The following is a 22103-nucleotide window of genomic DNA, read 5'->3' on the forward strand; positions in this document are numbered from 1 at the left end:
AGAGTCACTTAAAGACTGTCATATGTGCTACTCTTGGGCAATGACTTTGCCATTCAGTTCAATATGTCAAAGATAGTATTGTGCAAAGCGACCTCACATGTGTATTGTGTGACTAGTCTGCTAGAACTAATAGCAGAAGCAAATAGGTTTCTGTTGGGAAGGACCTTCCTCACCCTGATGACTTCAGTGTTTCACCTTCTGCCTCTTTGGCATGTAAGACGTAAGAGAAAGCACCACTAAATCCAAGGAAGCTGAAGGAGAAGTTTGCAGAAGCAATCCATAGAGATTGAAGTCAACAGCGCCAAAGGGCCCAGCTGAAGATCCAGAGACCTTCAATTCTTGAACGAGTTCAACGACTTGAAAATTTAGCACAAGGAAATTATAGCACCATAACTCAGGCACATTGTTAATTAGATAGTTTCAGTGTGGAACAAATGTTATTTCCTCCCCGGAGTAATTCTAATACAATTTTGTTTTTCCCCTCCCTTTTGACTGCAATGTGTTGATAAAGACCTGGATGAGTGCCTTACAGGTATTCACAGTTGCTCCAGAAGACAATTATGTGTGAACACATGGGGATCATTCTACTGTGTCAACCACAGTGTTATCTGTGCAGAGGGCTTTGTACTCAACATGCATAGAAAATGTGTTGGTAAGAGGATATGATAGGTGGCACCATAATTCTTCATGCTACGCAATGTGCTCAGCTTCATATCTTGGGTGCTATAATCCCCCCTTCCCTCTCTGTATTTAAGTCTACGAAAAGGCATGCCCTGTTATCTGGATTGTGTTTAACATTGTCCATTTTCTGTTGCGTGGCTTTTGCCCAAGCAAAATCTCTATATAGTCCTAAACATCCATAGCTGTGATGGCTCCATTCTGGTAGAGGAGAGGCGACCATTTCAATCACCTACCTTTGTATGAACATCATAACATCTGTGGCTTTTGTCTTCTTATATCAGCTTCATGTATTTGTCTCATGACCACAGTGAAAGACAGTGCAACCAGGAAGGACTGTGGGGAGAGAAGAAGGAACTGGGAGGAACTGAAATGGTTATATTTTACCCATCCCTAATAGGAAGCCATGGAGCTGCATGGTCCATGGTGGGCCAGTGAGCCAGTGGAAGGATTTGCCAAACCTGGGCTGCGTTGCTGTCCTTTATGCCACTTTGATAGCATCCTGAAAATTCCCAGGTACCCTCAGCTGGTTCCACTCCAAGCCTACATTTGAACACAATTGAAACCAGAGCTTTTTTCCAGCCAGAACTCACCGGAACTCAGTTCCGACACCTCTAAGGTGGGCGCCATTACCATTATAATACCATTATAATAGGCGTTCATGGTGAGTTCTGGCACCTCTTTTTTATATAGAAAAATAGCACTGGTTGTAACTGATGCCAATATTCCTTACTAGTGTGAGATGTAATGCATACACTTTTAACATATACCAAAAGGTGGCTGTTCTTTCACAACGAGACATGCCCCTCCTATTTAAGTTTTGTCTGAGCTATACTGCAGCACAAATGGTTCTAGATAAATGTTGTTTCTGACACATGTTCCATATGCACGTGTTTCCTGTCTTTGCATTTGACTTTCCTGTACGTGTGGTACACGGAGTACTCATTTGCCATTATTAACATTTTCTTGACTTTTTAAGGAGGCAGGGAAAACCACAGATATAGGATGGTTTCTAATTTATTGAGTTGCTGTCCCTCGAAAGAACCATAAAGAATCCTTGGCCAGCTCAACTGCTTTCGTGCTCCGTCTTGAACTATTTTGGGGGGAAATATAAACGATTTTGAACTTAATGTCTGCAAATTATGCATTTCTAATGTCTGAAGTTGTTAATAACATCAGTATGTGTAAACTTACCAGTAAGGGAGCCATCTTCTCTGGTTCCAAAATGGATCACTTAAGAAGAATATTGTCTCTTGAATTTCCTGTAGTTAAATAATGAAAGATTGAAATTCCAGCTGCATTCCTAAGTGGGTTTCCAGAATTCCTGATAGTCAGACATGCTGTAAAAGTCACTGTCTATTAATGCAGCATAGAGACACCTCTTCTGTGTTGTTCCATGAATAAGAACTGTATAAGAATGTTCCATGAATAAGAACTGAATAAGAACTGCATTTTTTTCTCTCCTAAAAGTTTCATGTTTACCATAAAAAAAGGATTCACTGCCCTAGTTCACACAACACAGTAAGCTTCTCTCCAGCATTTTTTATTCCCACTCCTTGGTCGCCAATTGTGGTGAGGAGTGAACGTAAGTTTGGACAACACACTAATCCAAACTTTGTTTTAGCTCACTGTGCAGTTGGAATATAGAGGATGGGAAGAGCAAAGCAGCTGTGAGCCTGCCTCTGAGGTCCTGCACATTTGCACAATCCTGGAAAGCCATACATCCCAGCTGCACTATACATATACGATAGTAGAAGACCACTTTAAGCGGTTCTGGGCTTTACCCAAAGTATCCTGGAAACTGTAGTTTGTTAAAGGTGCTGAGAGTTGTTGTTTAGTCATTTAGTCGTGTCCGACTCTTCGTGACCCCATGGACCAGAGCACACCAGGCACTCCTGTCTTCCACTGCCTCCCGCAGTTTGGTCAAACTCATGCTGGTAGCTTTGAGAACACTGTCCAACCATCTCGTCCTCTGTCATCCCCTTCTCCTTGTGCCCTCCATCTTTCCCAACATCAGGGTCTTTTCCAGGGAGTCGTCTCTTCTCATGAGGTGGCCAAAGTATTGGAGTCTCAGCTTCAGGATCTGTCCTTCCAGTGAGCACTCAGGGCTGATTTCCTTAAGAATGGATGCGTTTGATTTGAGAGCTGTTAGGAGACCCCTATTTCCCTAACAGAGCAACAATTCTCAGAGTGGTTTAATAGTCAGTTCTTCTACAAACATTGGGAACTTTAGCTCTGCATGTTTATCCCAAGGAAAACCTGGTGACCCAGTTTGGATGTCTAGGCAGCAATCTTTAGGTAGCACCCTTCAAACACTCCCCCGACCCTCGGATATGGCCAAACAACAGCATCAATTTAAGCTAAAGAGCAACAGCAACAAGAGACTGGTAGCAAACAAAACCCAAATTCCTCCCAAGGTCTAGATGTGTTAATGAAAATCATTTGGCTGTACTTATGGTTAATTTGAAGATGCAGCCGGTAAGGTGGTGTTCCTTTTGTGCTACATCAAGATGCAAAAATGTAATAGGTTGCAACATAACCTGTCCACCAGTTTATGTTCTTACAAATTCTTTTAACCAACAGGTGGCAGCAAAAAGGCTGCTGTAGATCCTTTTGGTCTCTGCCACTTTAGCCAAGAGGAAGTGTAAGCAAGATCCCAGCTACAAGTGTGGCTCGCAAACCTCTCATCCTAGTAGTAGTTTCAGGCAGGAAGGACTTACAGTATTGGTGACTTCTGTCAAAGGGGATCGCAGGAAGGGATCTTTACTGCAAACGTTAGCAAACCTCTGTGTTTAGCATTCAGTTCAGCAATGTTTCAACTTACAGACTTAGTTGTGACTGAGCCTGCTTTTCTATACAGGTCTACACTTCCCTTTTATACTCCTTAACCGCTGATCAGTTTCATTAATCAACCTTGAGTTTTAGTGTCATGGGTGTTTTTGTGTGGGATGGCAGATTCCCTGTGTTCCTGGATGGGAATGCTGAGCACAGTCATGAACACCTGAGGAATATCAGGCCCTCCCCAAACTACTCTTTGTTTACTGGCGGTAGTCAGCTCTGTGCTCTGCAGAGCCTCCAATGACTGAGAAGCTGGCAGGAACAGCAGAGGCTGAGGCATCGCATCACAAGTGTGCAGAAGTGACTCATTGGGTGGGGCAGAGCGACCGTGCTAGCTTCCTGGCAGGTGGGTAGCTATTACTTGCCGGGAGGGAGAGAGGCAAGGTGGTGGGGAGGTAGGCATGGTGCTAGTGTTGCCATTCCATTGCTCCTGCTTACGAGTTTGCACAGCACTGACCTTCCTGTGGTCTCACCCCTTCCCTTTCTCTCTGGGTAAGCAACAGTGGCCTGCCTGCCAGGAAACTACCATAGCGGCTCCACCTCCATCTGCCAAGCTGCTTCTGCAAGTTTGCGTACATGGATACTTGCCAAAAAATGACTGCAGACAATCGTTTTGTGATGGATAGACTGGCAAGGAGTCCCCCCTTGAAGGATGGCCATTAGAGTAAAAGCAAGCAGTTTACAGTGGGAGTCTTGCAAGCTCTCAGAAAGTCTTTGACTCATGTCATTGCAGCAACTTTTTCTAAAGCTACCCAAATATTCACGGAAGGCAATAATGAAATGTAGCAGATATTAGAAAAGTAATTCATCTAAAAAGCACGAAAGATTGCATTAAAATCCCCACTCAGGTTTCAGTATATTAATGCAACCATATGCTGTACATATTTAGAAAGCTGACTCTGAACTGAACATGAGAGGACTTGTTAACGTTGTTGCTTGTTGTAAAAAACAACAACACAAAAGGCAGGATCAGCTGAACATTTTCGTGATAACTAGGAGGATACTTCAAGGAGATTTTTCGGCCACATATTTTAGGAGTGTTGAAGATATGCTATGCAGAAGATATATTCAGAAGCACTCCCCATTGAGTTTCTTTGGGCTCACTCCCAAGTAAGTATCTCGAGGATTACAGCCTTTGTATTCTGAGATATGCTAACTTGGAAGTAAGTCTCATTGAGTAAACATCAATAGAATTGGGCCACAAGTAAACTTTTCTGTGAATGCTTCCATAGACTCAGTGAGTTATTTAATTTTTGTTGGCATTCATCAAATTTCATGATTTCACATTACAAATAAGACAATGTTGAAAATATTTGTTTCGCAGTGTGATTCAGTTTGCTTCCAGACAGGTCAGTATTTCCCAAAGAATATAGATTGCATTTTCTTCTCTCAACTAAGTCTTCACATTCAACTGAAATCAATCAGCATGCAAGTCAAACCTGTGAAATTTATTTCACTGGTATAAATTCCAGGGAGGGAGCTATTTATACATCTTGGAGATGGTGAAAATAATTGGAGTCTTCTCTGTTTTCATGTTTCCATATCATTCTAGTTTTAATTAAATGTTCAAGGTCGCTTAGGGATTCCAATTACATTCTGTTTCCTTCCATCTTTAATCTCTGACAGCTTTTTGAGAACCATCGAGAGTTGGAAGAGGCCTTGTACACCATCTCTCAGCCCCTTTGCTTGATACAGGAAATGGAGAGAGCAAGAGCATACCCTGCTCCTCTCCCAACAGATGACTTCCCAACCTCACCTTGGAAACTTTAGTGAGTGTCCCAAGCACCTTGCCCCAATGAGGACATTGGATTGGAAATTTAGTTCTTTATAAGCACAGCGCTCTATTACAGCAGCTCCTAAGGTGCAAGAATCACATGTTAAATAGCTAGCTAGGCATCTCCTTCTTCAGACCTGGAGCAAATGTGCATCATGCCTCCATCAGCACATTTAAACCCCACCTTCTGATGTAGTGTGTGCAAGCAACTGGTGGCTTCTCCTGTGCAGCAGCATCAGCTGCTCCTGTCGCTCTAAACCCTCCTCATCTTTGGAGACAGCAGAGGAGAGGACAGAGGAAATTCTAACAGCCCAGTTCTCTTTGAGGCTGTGTCTTCCACCTCTATGCATTCCTGCACCTCTTCTCCTGCCTCCTCTTCTCCCATCTCTGACCACCCGAACCCTGCCTCACGGGTGGCATAGAAACCCACAAATCACTGGCCCCTTCCCCTGGATCATCCTCCTGTTCCTCTTCCCACCCTTTGGCCCCCTTCCTGTCCCTGACAGAGAGAGAGAGGCAATTTGTTTTGTTGACAAACAGCTCTCATAATTGAGAAGTTTCTCCTAATGTACAGCTGAAATCCACCCTCCTATTCCTTGAGGAGTCATCTGGAGAGTTGGAATGTGGTGTCACCTCTGTGCAGACGACACTCAGTTTGATCTCACCTTTCCATCTTCACCAGGAGACGTTGTGAAAGTGCTGGAACAGTGTCTGGAGTCTTTGTCCTCTTCTATATGAAGGCCCTTCAGGTATTCTCCCTCAGCCTTCTCTTCACCAGGCTAAACAAACCCAGGACCTTCAGACTTCTCTCATATGACTTATTTCCCATACCACCAACCAACTTCATTGGACAGGATTCAGCTACGGTAACTTAGTCCTGCTATCAGAAGCCCATGCAAGGTCTTCTGTTAGTTCAATGATACTTCTGCCCCCTCTTCTCCTCCCACACCTTGCCCTTCCCCAAATTGTCTCAAGGGGTCTGAGAACCTCTAGATCAGGTCATTATCATCATCACACTGTTGATTCATCCCTCAGCTAGTGATTAACTGCAATCCTCAGATCATTTTCACATGCAGTACTGCCGAGTCAGGTATTCTTCCATTATATTACTTTACTGTAATACAATGCACTGTAGAACATCTGTCTTGTATGCAGAAGGCCCCAGGTTCAATCCCTGGCATCTCCAGGTAGGGCTAGAAGAGACTCCTGACTGATGCCATAGAGAGCCACTGCCAGTCAGTGAAGGCAATTCTAAGGTAGATGGACCATTTGCCTGACTCAGTATGTGGCTGCTTCTATAATGGCTGTCAGCCTGGCTTATTCTGTGGCTTCCAGTAGGATTTCTACACCCTTTCTGCCTTTGACATTTAAAAAAAAATTCCCCTGATTTATTTTTGAGATGCATCATTCTTGCTTATGAGACGTAAGTGGCTTGTTGGTTGTATTTTTATCAAATAAAGCCTGTATATTACGGATGGACTGTCTGGTTGAGGATTTATTTATTTCAGGATTTATTTTATCTGAACACATTGATAGTGTAGTTGCTCTTTTCCCAAGAAGATTGGATTCTAGTGGGGTGTACCTCAAACGATGAGGTGAATTGGGGTGATTCTGGGAAAGGTCTCACATTTCTGAGTTGGATTGTGCCATTAACAACTACTACTACTACTACTACTACTACTACTACTACTACTACTTTATTAACAACAACAACAACAACAACAACAACAACAACAACAACAACAACTTTATTATTTATACCCCACCCATCTGGCTGGGTTGTCAGACATTTCAAGACATTTCAAGGTAAATCAGGGACTACCTAAGCTTTTGGGTGGATCTGTGGCTTCAGCTGTCTGAAGAATATTGTTTCTGAGAAACAAAACCAAGCTGCAGTAATGGTCCATGCTGCTAGAGTTCCATTTCCCCACCCCAGACTTTCAGAGATATTTTTTTCACCACTTGCTTCTCCTGTGGAAATAAATATGGAATTATATCTCTTCCAGGGAAAAGATGCTGTATTTCCCCAAATCCATGAGAGGCAGAAGACCACCCACCACCACCAAACCATGGAGTAACAGGGTCCCAGCTGGGTGGTGACATTTTCCCCATCCCAGTCTTTCCATGTTCTTTCCTCACCACCAATACTACCCCACCTGTCCCAAATTCTGTTGTATTCACACCAAAATGTTCTTTGCTGCTGGGAGAACCACTGCAATTATCATTCTGAATTTGACAGCCTCAGAAGGGATAGCCATGCCTGCAAACTGCACCAATTTGGATAGAAAACAAAAAAGTTACAGATTTTCCTTTAAAGAATTAAAGAATTTTTTAAAAACGTGTCCTGCATGAAAATCTCCAGATATACTCAGCCTGCACTGGGCAGGCTTAATTCATTTGTGGAGGAGGGAGGCTCATGTACCTATAAATTTCACCCACTTTGGCCAAAAAGGGAGAAAGCTATGCATATTTTTAAGATTCTCTATTATAGCAAATGGGGCACACAGAACTTATTTTAATTCGGCTCAGAAGCTGAATCGCAGATCAAAATGAAGAGAGCATGGACACCCATACAGGAAATCTTGGGACCTGTGAACACTCCTAGCGAACACTGCCTTCTTTAAGATCTGATGAATAAATCGATATACAACTGATTGAGGATATGGAACTCATTGAGGATATATTAGGAATTCCTGGACCTTCTCACAAAACAAGTGAAGGGATTTCACTCTGCTACAGCCTCTTGCTATGTATGTCCCAGTAGCATACAGTGCCTTCCCTCTGGCTGAGATGCTGCTGCATACCAGGATGGAGAAAAGAAGAAGTGAACTAGTGGTGTGGTCAGCATGGTGCAAATGCACCAGTGGAACCAATCTAGTGCTCTTGCCGGAACATCTGCTGTACCCCAGCTTTGCTGCTTCCTCACTCCTCCCCCTCTCTGTCCTAGTTTGCAGCAGTAACTCAGCCAGAGGGAGGTCAGATGAACACAGCTCCACCACAACATCTGTTACGGACTATATCTGTATTACTGTCACAGTTGAATTGGAAATGGCAAGAATCAGCTTCTGGCTTAAATCCTAGGACCTCCACAGCCCAACTGTCAACCATTGGTCCTCTATACAGCCCTAGAGCAAACTCCTATTGTGTAGCATGAACTAGTCTTACTTAAGTGCTGGCAAAGATACCTGTCCTTCTTTGTGGTTCTTACTCCTGGTTGCTTTGTTGTTCTACTCATGTTTGTCCTTTGTGCCCTGTTGCACCTAAGTGGTTTAATCTCTCTGAAAATGTTTTAATGAACATGAAATCTAAATTATATGTGCTGTCTTAACTGGGGTCATCCTGCGCATGAAATGTAAAGCTTTCCATCAAAGCCTTCCTAACTTCTGTGTCTAATCAATTCTTTCCACTGTGACCTTGATGAATGCATCATTCAGTGCAAAATCAAAAGAAGGAATATGTCTCATAACTCTACCTATAAAATGAAAGTGTTTTAAGCTCCTCTACCTTGGCAGGAAACTCTGGAAATAGCACCATGTAAACCTTTCCTTTTGGACAAAATAACTTCTACTAAATCTTTTAAGATGTTTGGTTTCCTGTAGTGAACTTAAAAGAGGTAAGTTCTTTGGTGTGTGCCATACTGACATCTGTTTCCTCTCATAGATATTAATGAATGTATAACAGACGCTCATACCTGCAAGAGAGGGGAGCACTGTGTTAACACAATTGGATCCTTTACATGTCTTCAGCAACTCAACTGTGAATCAGGTTATGAGCTGAAGGATGGTGAATGTGTTGGTGAGTTTACTTATTTTAGTATGAGTGGTGATTTGTGTGCTGGGGGTAGTATATTTTTAATTTTCAAAATAAATATAAGCACAACACACTATAACAACAACCTAAATGCAATGAGATGGGTCTTCCAAAAGAATCTTGGGTTGCAGTTAATACTTTAGAAAATGAGAGAGCGTACTAGTAGAAGCAGATGTACCTAGTACATGAATCAGAGTGCTACTCAAATCTTAAATACGCTACACTGGGGAAGGATTGGATGTGGCGGAGATCTCCTGCCACCCAGCCCAGAACAGATGCCTATAAAGTAGTGCTAGCACCATTCCATCAGGTTACAAGGTCTTTTCTACCTGCTGAAAGTGCAAGGTGTTCTATGGGCAGGGATGGACTGAGCTAGCATGGGATCCACTGCTACTGCTTTGGTGATCACTCATAGCCAAGTAAGATTGTCTTCCGTAAACACGGTTTTAACAGTGAGTCTGTAAGTGACTGTGGAGGCCAATTCTGGATCCACATGTCCTTCCACAGTGGGGACATAGGTTTCTGGGTGGGAGTTGATTGTGGTGATGGTTTGCCAAGCGTGCCTTCCTCTTAGCGCATTTCACCCTTTCATCCTGAGTTCGGGCATCTTCAAAACCCATGACACCTTTGGTAAAGGCTGTTCTCCAATTGGAGCGCTTGCAGGCCAGTGTTTCCCAGTTGCCTGTGTTAATAGCACATTAGGCTCATTGCTGTCACTTGGTGTCATTGGGTCTAATCCAGTCCCGCTTGCTGCACCAGCTCTGATTGCCCTGCCAATGCCTAGAAAAGGTGTTCATATGGAAGAAATCCACTCACCAGGTAGTAATTTACTTCCCTGATTTACTTACATTCTGCTCAGGGCTGGAGCAGGACCATCAGTTGAACACGGGTTCACTGTGGGTCCAGCAGCTACTATCTCTCTTCTCTCCACGCGTTTATAGGATACATGAAGGGGAGCGTGATAACAATTGTCAAGGAAACTCTTTAACTTTGAACTGCTTACAGGCACTCCAGTTTATGTTAGCTGGTTTCAAATATTTGTCATCATTACCATTTACAGATGCTTATGAATTTAACAGTGTTAGGGGTGGGGTGAAGCCCCTGATTTTAGCAAACTGATACATAAAATTGTTGCCATAAAATTGAATGGGAGACGATCTAGGAACACTGAGTTGCATTCAACTAAGCCCTATTCAGAGTAGACCCATTGAAATTAATGAATCTTAGGGTGGTGCTGTGGGTTAAACCACAAAGCCTAGGACTTCCCGATCAGAAGGTTGCGGTTCAAATCCCCGCGATGGGGTGAGCTCCCGTTGCTCGGTCCCTGCTCCTGCCAACCTAGCAGTTCGAAAGCACATCAAAGTGCAAGTAGATACCTTCCAGCGAGAAGGTAAATGGCATTTCTGTACACGGCTCTGGTTTGCCAGAAGCGGCTTGGTCATGCTGGCCACAGAAGCTGTATTCTGGCTCCCTCGGCCAATAAAGCAAGATGAGCGCCGCAACCCCAGAGTCGTCCATGACTGGACCTAATGGTCAGGGGTCCCTTTACCTTTAAGTTAATCATGTCCATTAACTTCAATGGATCTATTCTGAGTAGGACTAGCATGGAAGACTACCCCCTGTACATGCTACCTTGAGCAGGAAATTGATGTGATGAATAAATTAATTTTAATTACGAACTTGGCTGTGAAATTTTCTTTCATTTGGTAGGCGGCTGGACCTGCTGCATGATGGGAAATGTCTTGCAGTGTGACCTGCTGAGGAACATCTCTCCACACATAGTCTATGTAGCATCTTATGCCAAATTTAATATGCTAGTTCATTTGAAAACTAATGTATTAAAAATTACAAAGCAGGTGCCTAAGTGGCCCTCAGATGGATGACCGGCCTCTAGGCCTATAATTCAAGTGCCCCTATAATAAGTAATGCCTGATTACTTGCTGTCATTTCCATGCGTTTGCATGTGGTGTAGATGCATCTTTATTATTTTTAAGATGCTTCATCCTGTTTTCTTGGCAGAATGACTAGGCAATGTGGGCAACATTTGAAAGAGTGTAACATATGAGTCTGATATTTAACAGCAGGAGACATCTGTCTATGGATTTCTTCATCCATGAATTTTGCTACAGATTGGAATTGTTGGCAGCCCGAGTTGGTTTTCTTTCCGTAAATATTCTTCAGATGGCTTATCTGACATGAAATGAAGATGCATGTTGTGTTTTAGAATATTTAATAAGAAAAGGTTAGCCACCATATAGGCTGTGTGAATTTTGCTCTGCCATTACACATCCGTAATACACAGAGTAATTCATTCTCCGGTTAAGTTGGATTAGTTAATAAAGGAATGCCATAAATGATCTTAGATTAAATTGTGATGCTGTACATTATTGCAGCTTTGCATTGTAGAGTCACCCTCTAAAAACTTATTTTGAGCTAATCTACATTAACGAACAAATGGAAGACTTCAGAGAAACCAAGACAACAAAATTAGGAAAGCTATCACTAGATTAATCCACTTATACTTTTTAATTTCCTTTAAGACATTGATGAATGTGAACGAGGAACTCACAGCTGCAAGATAAACTTTGTATGTCAAAATACAAAAGGATCGTTCTATTGTGAATCAAAGCAGCGGTGCATGGATGGATTTTTACAAGATCCAGAGGGTAATTGTGTTGGTGAGTTCAACTCGAACAATATAGTTGTAGATGAATGAGCTCCACATACTGTTATATTACCCATAATTGTTCAAGTTTAATGGTCTTTCAAATTTTACTGTTCTCCCACTAAAACCTATCTCACTATTTTCTAATTTTTTTTTATTAAAAAAGGATTAGATTTACATAGCGTTAAATATATAAACGTTGGCTTCATAGAGTTCCAGCAACCTAGAATTTCTTGAATAATAAATCAAAACCAAATGAATAGGAAAGAAATGACAGCTGGAAGATGGCTCCCTGATTAATTTACTAGCTGAAAGCTTAATGTATATTCTCGTCCACAGATATTAATGAATGTACATCACTTACGGAGCCATGTAAGGCTGGTTTCAACTGCATCAATACTGTTGGGTCTTATACTTGTCAGAGGAACCTCTTAATATGTAGCAGAGGGTATCATTCGAGTGAAGATGGAGCCAGATGTGTCGGTAAGACAGACTAAGTAACCTGGCTAATTTTGCTGGATATCCCTCATCCTTAAATGCCAATGATTACATTCAAATAGGGGTTTATTTGTTTTTTGACAGTTTTCTATACATATGCACATCCCAGATTCCCATAACACATAGAAGCATTTGTTGCAAACCATGTTTAGAGCTGGTGATGACTTATTTAAACACTTTTTAAAGCTTATACCATTTCCCCCCCTCCAAACCGCGGAGATGGTGCAGGCCCTCTCCTGGCTACTTTCCCCATGAGGTCTTGTTCTGAGGAAGAACCTCCTTCGCCTTTCCTCAGAACAAGGCAAGTGGAAGTAGCAGGGGAGACTGTAGCCATGCTGGGTGGTGGTGGTTGGTGCAGCAGCAGCAAGAGGTCTGAACAATAATGAAGCAAAGGCCCTTGGGGGTGTCAGTTTTGCCATACTCACTGCCTGCAGCGGTTGTCTCATTCTGCCTCATGTGCAAGCCATCCCTGCACATTGCTCTTGGAGACATTTCCACCACCACTGCCAAGCACGCCACTCAATCCTGTCAATCCAGACCATTGCTCAGTGTTGTCTGCTCTTTCCTGCCTCTGCCCAACTGCAATTCTTTTAGAAATTTGGCAAGTACAGAGGTCAGCCTTGTGGCAAACTCAGTGAAAGCACTGCGCCTCTCTCTAGAGACAGGTAAGTGATGCACCTCTGCTTAGAGTCTAAATGTTCTACTGTGTGTTCTTTTTTTAAAAGGGAGGAGCATAAACAACAGAACCAGGAGATTTTGTGGTTCGACTTTTCTCTCCTTTTTTCATAAGAGGCATCTTTCTGGATAATTAGCTTTCAGATTAGATTAACATATGGTAATATAAATAGATCATCTGGACAAGCCTCCGCAGCAAAACTGAGTCTGTGTGGTCGCTTTCTTTTGTTTAGAAAATTCATCTTCTCAGTGATGTTCGTTCTCTCTAATTCAGTAGATTGGTTAGCAGCACCTTTATCCTATATTTAATTGAAAAATACTGTAGCTATCGTGAAATATGGTGCACTTCTGACTGAATAATGTTCTGGACATAATTAAAGCTGAATGCACTGGAACACACAATTTCACAGAAGCTAATCAAAGGGCTGGACCAATGAATTAATGGCAACTAAAGTTGCTAATTTGCAGATTTAAATCTATATTAAAATTAACTTTTCATGCTTGCTGCGATACAAAGGCAGAACCAAAGGGACAGTGCTTTAATGAAAAATATTCCTCCTTTCCAATATTGATTCATATATGTATTTAAAACACGACTGATTAGATAATGGATAAAACAGGAAATATTTCTAACTGTACCCAAGTTTCCCTATGGATTTCTACACTAGAGATATTTTATTTATATCATTTATTATTTGGAACAGTTTCTAGTCATGCTTCCATGCCAAATTAGATGAAGCCTTTTAATGAACTTTGCACAATAGACATATAAGTATTGTGGCTATTGTGCCTAAAATTTGTCCTGGATTTTTTAAAACCATTCTACATCAGAATTTTTTTCGGCTGGCCTGCTGGTTCTTGTTGTACTTGCCTACTTTTGATGTTGCCAAGGGGTGTTTCTGAGCATCCTTTCATTCGTTCTCCAAATAATTTCTTCAATGGACTGTGATGTCCAGCCTTTCTGGATGCAACACCTCCTGAAAACTCCATGATGACATCTTAGGTAGTTCCTACTGTGTGCCTAACAGCAGAGGCGCTATCTCCCAAGTTTGTTGCAGGGCCTGTATTCAGTCTTAACAACTGGGGGGGGGGGCTCATTATAAGAAGAGATCATAAAGAAAAAAAAGAAAAATATATACGAACAAGATGAGATGTGGAAACAGCAAGATAAGACTGGATAGAATTATGAACATTATTTGGACTGATTTGGATATTAACGCAGTAGCAAGAAGATGATCGGAATCCCCCTTCGGAACTTGAAATATGGGTCCCCTCAACGAAAATTTAAAATTTGGCTTTGTAATTCGGAATTTATGTGATGTGATTTGATTTGATTTGATTGGTCGGCTAATAAAAATTATTTTTAAAAAAAACAATTGGGGGGGCTCAAAACCTCCTCTGGTGTCTGCATCTATCTCATGTCTTTTGAACCTGCTACCCTGGCTTTCTGCATTTCAATTTAAACCCAGGGAAAGACATCATGAGGTGGGGCTTTTTCAGATCAGGAAGTTACATACAGCCTGGGAGGCTAAGCCTAAACTTATGCCTAGCGCAACAGTGATTACACAAAGACCTATTTTAGCTGAGGAAAAAGGAAAGGGGAAAGATGGTAAGTTGTCCAGAAGCATGTGATATTAGTTATCACTGCATAAATGGTCCAAAAAGATGTCTGTGTAGCATCCACGTTAAGGGGGTGTGGAAACCAGAAAACAATCTTAAAGAAGGAAAGCAGTCTGGCAGACCTCTGGGTACAGAAGGCCTCACAGTGTGAGGCCTTACAGTCAACATTAATATACAAATATCATTCACCAGAGATTCCAACTAAAATGTGATGGCCTTGGTTGCTTCTTAATTCTGAGTGTTAAGTACATGACTGATGTCTATCACTGAGGGTTGTTATTTGATGCTCTGTTTATGATTTCCATATACAATCATACCTCCTTTTGCGTCCGGGATCCATTCCGGAGCCCCGGACACTCGACAAAAGGGACGCTCGACAAAGCGCTACTCTGCACATGCGCGAAGCAACGCTTCTGCATGTACATGAGTGGCAAACCCGGAAGTAACCCGTTCTGGTACTTCCGGGTTTGCCGCGGACGTTGGATGAAATGGACCCTAAACTGGAAGGACTCAAAATGAGGTACCACTGTACCCAACTATATTTGTTTGCAGGTAAATTCCTTAGTCCATTTTATAGGAAAGCTATGCAAGTGTCATTCTGCCATCACTCCCTCATCTTACGGAGTTGATAGCTGGGTGGGACTCCAGCACTTTGTAGATTCCATACATCATGGGAAATGTGTGAGTATAGGAAATTTACGTGGATTGTATCAAAAGGCTACAACCCTCTGTGCTATCAAATCCTCAGACTGTGTGTTGTTCTTTTTTTAATAGGTGAGAAGTGAGATTAAGGGGAGAAAACAGATATCTATTGTGATTAAGTCAAACTATTATTGTTTGCCTAAGTCATCCATTCTCAGAAAATCCTGTTTTAATGAATCAAAGCATCACAAACCAGACAGGAGAATGTCAGATAAATGTAGATATTATTACAATGTCAAGGGCACATCTCTTTTTATTTTGTTAATCTTTTTGTTTGGAACCAACCACAGAGTGCATTCTAAGACCTTGCCAGCTGCACCTTCATTTTCAAACACTGGCCTCTGGAAGCATAGACCTGCATGAAACTAGCTTTGGGAGACGGGGATTGCTGATCGCTAATCACTTTTCCTGCAGTGTCAGGAAAAATTTAACCGTGCTTCTGCTCCAGGTTGACTCTCATGATGCAAGCCTCTTCATTCAGTACAGCTGCCTGCAAACTGTGATATTCGGAGAATGACCATCAGCTTGGCCCTCTGTGGTGAGAGTAATTGCTACCTTTTGCTTCTGTAGATGTTGATGAATGTCAAACCGGCGTACACCGCTGTGGCGAGGGACAGATTTGTCACAATCTACCTGGAGCTTACCGCTGTGATTGCAAGACGGGATATCAGTATGATTCATTCAGCAGGACCTGCATTGGTATGTGTGGCACAGGAGGAGATGATATTGCTGATTGATGAAACATGGACCTCAGGCCAGTGCGCAGTGCTGCCGTTTCAGGCACAATTATTAATTCCATAGCACTAGAACTCAAACAAGATAATAGAATTGCTTCTGAAACCACCTTCACTCGCAGTGAACCGCTTGTCTCTTAATCAGAAGCACTAGTGAGAATATGTTTTAATTTTATTTCAAGTATAAGCAATTGATTGGATAAGAAATGAATCAGGAGGATTCCATAGGTGATAAACCCTTCTGCTGTAAATATATCACAAATTGTGGACCAGAGAGTAGTTCGGTTTCTGACACAAGTATGGTTGGAGGAGAAATTCTATTCAATTCCCATTTAAAGGGAAATCTACTCAAGTCACACTTTCTGAACAGCATATGAACTGAAATACAGCCATCCTTTGAAACTGGAACTTCTCTGAATTTTGCAATGCAGTTCTCCAGCCAAGTGAGGAGTACAGAAATGAATATACGGGGGTTAAGTGTGCACATAAATAACATTCAAAAATACAATATATCATGTATATATTCTGGACCCTCCTCATGTCAAATTCTATCCAATTTAATTTTCATTGGGAGGAAAATGTTTGGCAGCTGGATATGAAAATGTGTGCATGCTAGTCGGGACGGACGGACAGTGGATATTCTAAAGCTTGTGCACAGTATTTTGAAAGTGCAAATGTGCAGTATCTTCTGATATTGCAAGAGTTCCTAACCATCAATCCCAAGAAACTCCAAGAACTGTAGCTCTGTGGTGCAAATAGGGGAGTCTTCTAATAATTCCCAGCACTCTTAACAAGCTACTATTATGAGGATTCTCTGAGGGAAGTCATGATTGTTTAAAGTGACATATCACTGCTTTAAATGTATAATGCTGATTGAGCCTCTGTTACATCATATGTTAATACAAAGCAGCATACAAAGTTAGGGGGGAAAATGAGATCAAAGCAATTAATCAATGCAGTCCTCAAGATTTTTCCTGTTCTCTCTCTCTCTCTCTCTCTCTCTCTCTCTCTCTCTCTCAATTTATATTTTTGTTTACTGGGCATTTGTGGCAGACATAAATGAATGCTGGAATTATCCTGGCCGACTCTGTCAACACTCATGTGAAAATACTCCTGGATCCTATCATTGTTCCTGTTCTACTGGCTTTCGCTTGGCATATGATGGGAAGCATTGTGAAGGTATTGGGCTAAACATCTATTTGTTAAATCTTTATTAATTTGAATTTAAAAATATCAAAACACAATGACATTTAATACACACACAAAGTGAGAAAATAAAGAAGAAAGAAAATAAAAAGAGAAAAAAGAGAAGGGTAAAAAACATAATACTATACGTTTCATATATGTAAATGCCATATTATATTTACTAACTCACAAAAAAGAACAAAAACATTACTATGAATTAACTAAAAAAGGCTTCCAAATATTTTCATTTACTATATCTATTCTTTCCTTTATAATGTGGAGTCTCAAATTAACTTATTTTCGTATTTCCAAACATAATATCATTTCCACCTTTTATTTACAAGAATCACTCAGGTTCTGCCAGGAGATTCTTATTCTTGCAATAATTTTTTAGATATTCTTTAAATATTCTCCATTCTTTATATACATTCTGTTTCGATTGATCTCTTACTCTCCCTGTCATCTTTGCTAGCTGTAGATATTCTTTCATTAGGGCTTGCCACTCTGCTATTGTAGGTATTGCTTCATTTTTCCAATTTCTTGCCACTAATATTCTGGCTGCAGTCGTTGCATACATGAACAATGTTTTTATATTTTTTTCCTATTTCTATTGGCAATATGCCTAGAAGGAGGGTTTCTGGTCTTTTTTTTTTAATTAAGTTTAAATATCTTTTTAAGTTCGTCATAAATATTGTTCCAGAAGTCTCGGATAACTATGCAGTTCCACCACATATGCAAATAAGACCCCATCTCTTTTTTACATCTCCAGCAGATAGGTGATCTATTTTTGTACATTTTTGCCAATCTTGCTGGAGTAAGGTGCCATCTATATATCATCTTCATAACATTTTCCCTGAGATTATAGCACACCGTGAACTTGATGTCCTCCTTCCATAGTCTCTCCCATTGTTCCATATAAATATTATACCCAAGGTCTTGCACCCATCTCACCATTACTGACTTAACTTGCTTTTCTTTCACTTCCCATTCTAATAGGGGATCGTACATTTGTGAGATATATTTTCATTTTTTAAATTAGATCTCTTTCAAATATAGATGTTTCTTTTGCAATACCTCCTTTCCTATCCAAATTTAGTCTTTGATTTATCTGAAAATATTGGAGCCAGCTTGTCATATACTTTTTAATTTCCTCATATTTTTTTCAGAGTTGGCTTGTCTTGGTTTTCCTCTAATAATATTCTATATGTGGCCCATTCACCTTTCATTTTCATTTTTTTAACAGCCAAGGCTTCTGTGGGTGAGGTCCACAGGGGTATTTTTGGCTCTAAAATTCCCTTAAATTTAGCCCAGATCTTATATAATGACTTTCTAATTATATGATTTAGAAAACCCCTAACACCAACCAACACAGATGTGTTAGATCTAGTGGGTCACAATAACCTATATGGGTGGCACGGATACCTGATATATGATAAGGTGAGGATTCACAGGGGTATTTGGCTAAACATCTAAATCTAAACATGTCTAGGTTTTGTATGTCCTGAGGCCACAAAAAATCCACAGATTCACATGTGCTTGACTGAGATTAATAAATTATTTTTATCTGTGTTGGTGAGCAGATGGTTGCATGAACAAATACTGGTGACACCAAACTTGATATTGAATGGGGAGGTTAGGCAGTTGGTCGTGTAAAAACCTATGAAGGCAATGCAAATGTATATCTGAAAGTGCATCCCATTCAAAGCAATACTCTATATCCTCCCTTGGATATACATTCAGATATGCAACCAAATCTAGGTTTTATTTGTGCTTCTGATCAAGCAAGTGATTTTGTTGCATTATGTATGTGTTGATCTTCTTAGCTAGATACATAATGAAACGACTGTTATAAGAATTACTTCTACTGTTTTAGACACAGTCAGCTCAATATGACTTTACTTTCCCTTGTTTTGTTAATTATTAAACTTTTCTTCATCAAGCATTTCCATGTGCTTATTGTTACGTGTCATTGTGAATGAAATATGTAAAAAAAAGAGAATCCAACCAGCTCAATCAACAAAAATTTTAGCTGATGAATCAAATATATCATCATGCTTCAAGACACAAGACATTTCTGTAACTGTCAATATATATTCGATGGGGCTTTTCTTTAACCTTTCTGTTCTTCATTTGATAACAGACAATGACTGACATGGCAGTGGCTGGACTGATTAAATTTTATTTCTATACTTCTTATACAGACATCAATGAATGTGACAACAATCCATGCAGTCAAGAATGTGCTAATATATATGGTTCCTATCAGTGTTACTGCAGGCAAGGCTATCAATTAGCGGAAGACGGCCATTCTTGCAAAGGTATGTTTTGAACTTTCCATTGGCATTACTATTGCACGTTCCTACTGGAGAGCAACTTTGTTGTCCTCACATGTCTATAAATTCTTCTTTTTCCTCAGATATTGATGAATGTGCACAAAGTGCAGGTATTCTGTGCACTTTCCGCTGCATGAATGTGCCTGGAAGCTATCAGTGTGCTTGTCCTGATCAAGGATATACCATGGCAACAAATGGAAGGACTTGTCGAGGTAAGAAGGAGATGGAAGTGCTTCAGATTCTACCTGCTCAGCCATCATGTCAAACATTCTTATCGCACTGTTTGCTGTTAATACGATTGCAATAAAAATCACAGTTAGTCCAGTTATTACTGAGGTTGCACAAGGGGGAAGGAAAGATCGCATTTGAAGGGCAAGCTCTATTTCTCTTATGTGGTTTGTTTGGGGCAAAAATGCAGAAGGCTCTTTTGCTTGTTTTTCAAGTGCAAGCAGGGCTCTCATCACAATACTCCACCAGGTAGAGAGAGTTTGGCAGGGGGGAGAGATAATTTTGGACACCTCCATAGTGGGATAGGATAGCTGCCCTGTTCGCTGCCATGCCCAGCACCACTCCCACTCCTCCTGGGCCACCACGCCACCCTCCTCACCAAGCTCCCAGAGCCATTTCAGAGTTGGTGTCCGTTTCGAATATGAGCCAAGCTTGGCTTCCACCCATGATGACTGCCGACCATGTTTAATTATCCAAACTGCAGTGCCCCAGCCTATAGAACTATGAAATCTATAGACTTAGTAGATCTACAGTGCTGGTATTTATAAATGAATAGAATGAGCAGCTAGTTTATTTTTTGTTTCACAGTAATCTTGAATTACAGGAATTTATACAGGTGATAAGAAAATAGCAGTAGTAATCAAGTCCTAATGGTTGCATAGACACATACCACTGGCAGTATTCTCATGTCCCAGGAGTGATATCATAGGCCATGTAAATAATATTCTGCTGTCTCTGAAACGAAACACCAGCATTTTTGTTTGATTTTCCTAATACAATTTGATAACAGTGGTAGCATATCAGTGCTTTTGAGATTACAGCATCCAAACTGGTACAAGTCGAAAGCAGCCTAGCTGAGGATCCTTGGATGGATTATTGGCCCAGTCACCAGGATGATATCTTAACCCCAAATTATCCTACTTTTGAAGGCAGAGTAAGATCATCATCATTCTGCCTTTTGAAGCCCATGCATGGGCATAAAAAGCGAGCAGGACACCCGATGGTCATGAACCTGAGTCATGTAGCTGCTTCCCAGATTTTGGGGAGATACTGGCTACATGATTTATCAATGTTGGATTTTCAGCACAGGAAGCCTATTTAAACAATAAGCCCAGTTGTGGACTCCAGAGATCTTAGACATGAGATGGGTGAGCTCACTTCCACACCATGGGGAGAATGTAGGAAAAAAATATTTTTGTATCGGGGACATATTCGCCTATGAGTCATTCCACCCCCCCTTCCTTCCATTTCATTCATGGCCTTTTTATAGTTGAGTGAATTCAAGCTGATCTGTTTGAACTGGCATGCTGGAGTTTTATGTTATGGATCATTGTTTTTAAAGCTATGTGGTAAAGCTTCAGACAGCCAAGATGGAGAAGTAAATCTTTTTGCAACATCGGGTTCCATATGGAAACAATTTAACCTTTTCACCTAGTTTTAAGAAACAGTGAGGAGGGGGCTTAATTTACTTTAATTTTCTTTGACTTCCTATTAAATTTTTTGCCCTTTGGGCTTTTAAACCAAGCCACGCTCCACGCAAGAGCAATTTTTGACCCTCCGGGAAGGCTATGGTATTTCTTTAAGAGCCTGCCTCCTGCATGACAACGGGCAAATTTCACCACAGGATTTTGCCACATGGTTTGTCTGTTAACATTTATTTTATTTGCAAACCTCTGAATGCTGTCTAGACATCTGAGAGTTTTCTGTGTGGCTACACACAGTCCTCAGCCAGTTTTCCCCCTCCCTCCTTGAACTGGATCCATCGCATCTGGTATCCCATATCTTCGGAACCGCAATTGAACATTTTGTCATCTTATTGTTCAAAAAACCGTTATTGTGCTCAGTAACAAAAGGAGTCTTTCATTCTGATCTTAAGCACATTTTGTGGAAATAAACTTCTCTGAATGCAGGGGAAATACAGGAAGTCTGCAATCTTTTTTTAAGCTTAATGCAACTATAAGTGCAGAAGAGGGTTCTGTTGCTGGTTTTGTTTTTTTAGTAACGTGTCCTAATAAGATGATAATCAAGTTCAAATCTGCATATGTTAATTTAACATTTTATCTTCCTACTTGTATGAAAAAATGCTGATTATTGGTTCTCTCTTTCCATTGTTATTGCAGAGTATGCAGAGTACACAGGTGTACAGGCCAAATATCAACTTAAATATATGTATCAGAGCAGATTCCTACTGAGTGATAGAGAAATACTGTCACACACCATTTGCATAGCCTTGCTAAGGGCCAACCAATGAGAGAGGGCTATTGGCTTCATGCTGTGCTTGTGAGCTCCCTGGGGTCTTCCAGCTGGCCACTGCTGGAATCAGGTTGCTAGATTTTAGATGAACCCAAGCTTGTGTGATCCAG

At 41.0% G+C, this 22103-nt stretch overlaps 1 protein-coding gene across 8 annotated transcripts in view; it reads left to right on the forward strand.

The window, feature by feature from the left end:
• FBLN2 (fibulin 2) overlaps positions 1 to 22103 on the forward strand; it is a 136131-nt gene that overhangs the window by 108427 nt on the left and 5601 nt on the right. For 7 of the 8 annotated variants that reach the window (XM_080996722.1, XM_080996723.1, XM_080996719.1 and 4 more), the window contains 8 exons: positions 512 to 652; positions 8951 to 9085; positions 11641 to 11778; positions 12105 to 12248; positions 15831 to 15959; positions 17048 to 17173; positions 19381 to 19497; positions 19596 to 19724. In XM_080996722.1, coding sequence (XP_080852848.1) covers positions 512 to 652; positions 8951 to 9085; positions 11641 to 11778; positions 12105 to 12248; positions 15831 to 15959; positions 17048 to 17173; positions 19381 to 19497; positions 19596 to 19724 — 1059 coding nt within the window. The remainder of the gene's footprint in view (positions 1 to 511; positions 653 to 8950; positions 9086 to 11640; positions 11779 to 12104; positions 12249 to 15830; positions 15960 to 17047; positions 17174 to 19380; positions 19498 to 19595; positions 19725 to 22103) is intronic. The other variant, XM_080996724.1, reaches the window with a different exon arrangement.

The sequence above is a fragment of the Podarcis pityusensis genome (genome assembly GCF_964106645.2).
Source record: "Podarcis pityusensis genome assembly, chromosome: 2".
Lineage (NCBI taxonomy): Eukaryota > Metazoa > Chordata > Lepidosauria > Squamata > Lacertidae > Podarcis > Podarcis pityusensis.